Here is a 2,500-nt window from a genome sequence, read left to right as displayed (position 1 = left end):
AAAATAGAGTTATATTGAGATGTTGCTTATACAAATATATATTCTATAAAACTCCAAAAAGGTGTACAATATAGGAACTTTAAGAAAAACTACAAGATCGAAGCATAAGTTCAACCAAAAATAAATAAAGTCTTTTACTTGCCTTCGAAGCATCCTAGATGTATGTGACTCTTTCCTTTCAAAGTGATTTCAAACATAATATTAGTGACGAGAGACAGAGAGAGAGAGAGAACAGAAGTCAGTCATTTTGATTTAAACCAAACAGAGACTGGATTTCCTTTAAGAAAGGAAGGACTTTCCTTTGCTTCTGCATTTTCTAAAGACTCGTCGTCCGGTTACTTCTTAGAGGGCACTTTATTAAACATGTTTTAGACTCTTAAAGAGAGCCTGCTGCAATGATAGAATAGAATTAATATAAAGAAGAAAGTCAAGAGTAAAAGATCATTTTCATTTAATATTTAATTTAATAGTTTTCAACCCTTTTATTTGGAATAAACACGTCAAATTGAGCAGTAGTGATGGTAAAGACATTTATAATAATAAACAACATATAATAAATGCAACGATGAATTCTGATTTCATTTCTATTCACCGAAGAACCAAAGAGGAATAAAATGTATCATGTGTGAAATATTACCATGAAGTCAACATAATAATCAGCTTTACGTCTCAAAACTAAATGACATTGTAAAGAGATTTCACAGAAAAGAGTTATTTTAAATGGTAATAAGAGTTTCTTGCTGTATTTTGGAGATAAAACAGAAAGGTTCAGACCCTAGCAGCACTTTATTGAACGTGAGCGTCCTGTGTTCTTCTTGCACTGATCACTGAGTAATAACTAAAGACTAACTCATGTTAGTTTTCCGAGCAACTACTATTTTGGTAAGCCTTTATTTTAAGGTGTTGTTGTTACATGCAGCAGTGACTGAATGCTCCCGATCGTCCTCACGCAGTCAGCACAGATCAACCTCCCTCAGTACTTCAGTACGGTTCCACTAACAGCCGGGCGTCCTGTGTTTGCCTGTGATGCAGGACTTGATGCGGCAGCTGCTGTGTGGCCTGGCCTTCCTTCACTCCAATCGGGTTCTCCACCGGGACCTGAAGCCCGAGAACATCCTGGTGACGAGCCGAGGGCAGGTGAAGCTGGCAGACTTTGGCCTGGCGCGGATCTACAGCTGCCACATGGCTCTGACTCCGGTGGTGAGACGAACGCGTCTGTCTCTCTCTCTCTGAGCGTCCGTCCGGCGCTCACTAAGCTGACGCTGTGTTCTCGTCCTGCTCAGGTGGTGACGCTGTGGTACCGCTCTCCTGAGGTGCTGCTCCAGACCACTTACGCCACGCCGGTGGACATCTGGAGCACCGGCTGCATCTTCGCAGAGATGTTCAGACGCAAGTGAGTCCGACCCTGATGCTCACGAAGCTTTGTGTGCGCGGTTTAATAGTGTGTGTGTGTGTGTGTGTGTGCTGTGTGTGTCTGTAACAGTGTGTGTGTCTGTGTGTGTGTGTGTGTGTGTGTGTGTGTGTGTCTGTGTGTGTGTGTGTGTGTGTGTGTGTGTGTGTGTGTGTGTGTCTGTGTGTGTGTCTGTCTGTGTGTGTCTGTGTGTGTGTCTGTGTGTGTCTGTGTGTCTGTGTGTGTGTGTCTGTGTGTGTGTGTGTGTGTGTGTGTGTGTGTGTGTGTGTGAGAAAGAGAGAGAAAGAGTTTGGTTCCAAAACAGTATGAGTTCATTTTGATTTAAATTGAGTAAAACTGTGTTTTCTTAATCAAGAAAGCCATACCATATATCATTTAAAAAAAATTCTGATCCAAATTTAGGTTTTCAAAGACTATTGTAAAAAGAGATTTTTTTTTTCAACATGCTGTAAATCTGTTGCATCAACATAAGTAATTTTTCATTTTAGAAACCAAGTAAGTTGATCCACATATAATCAGATGTGACTCAGATGCCTCTGGGAACGTGATATAGTGCATCTTATGATCTGAAAGTATGCCATTTTATACTAATTACAACAATGCAATCATGAGATGTGAGATGCAGCCCTAAGTGTATTCAGAGCTCCGCCGCTCCCGGGCAGTGTGTGGAACGGTGAGCTGTGATTGGCTGAGCGGATATCTCACGTCTGCAGAGAAGGGAGGAAACGTGACAGAATAACGTGAGGGATGTCCCATTTTGAGTAAAATTAAAAGTTGACTTTGCAATACTGACCAGATACAATACTGATTGTGGCATTTATCTCATTTTGGAACCAAACTCTTCGTGTATATCTTTGGCTGTTAATGTACATCAGAGTGCATGCTTTTGAGAAAAAGCCCTCAAAGATGCTGCTTTACCTGCATCTGATAAATACTGAATTTTTTTTAAAGAGAATTGATTAATGAGTCAAACTCATGACTATTTAAAGTATTTAAAACTTGCCCTGTTTTGCAGATAAATGCAGCCTGTTTAAGAAAATAATCTCAAGCACATAGTTATTTTAAGATTGTATGGGTTTGTTCTGTATG

The 2,500-nt window shown here is 40.2% G+C and overlaps 1 protein-coding gene across 1 annotated transcript in view; it reads left to right on the top strand.

The window, feature by feature from the left end:
* The window catches only part of LOC122353952 (cyclin-dependent kinase 4-like), an 8,658-nt gene that overhangs the window by 4,570 nt on the left and 1,588 nt on the right, over positions 1 to 2,500 (top strand). Inside the window, exons 4-5 of the mRNA XM_043251862.1 lie at positions 1,033 to 1,200; positions 1,284 to 1,393. Coding sequence (XP_043107797.1) covers positions 1,033 to 1,200; positions 1,284 to 1,393 — 278 coding nt within the window. The remainder of the gene's footprint in view (positions 1 to 1,032; positions 1,201 to 1,283; positions 1,394 to 2,500) is intronic.

The sequence above is a fragment of the Puntigrus tetrazona genome, chromosome 11 (assembly GCF_018831695.1).
Source record: "Puntigrus tetrazona isolate hp1 chromosome 11, ASM1883169v1, whole genome shotgun sequence".
In the NCBI taxonomy this organism is placed as follows: Eukaryota; Metazoa; Chordata; class Actinopteri; order Cypriniformes; family Cyprinidae; genus Puntigrus; species Puntigrus tetrazona.
Note: the sequence above shows the minus strand (reverse complement) of the source record. Positions and strands in the feature narration are given on the sequence as shown.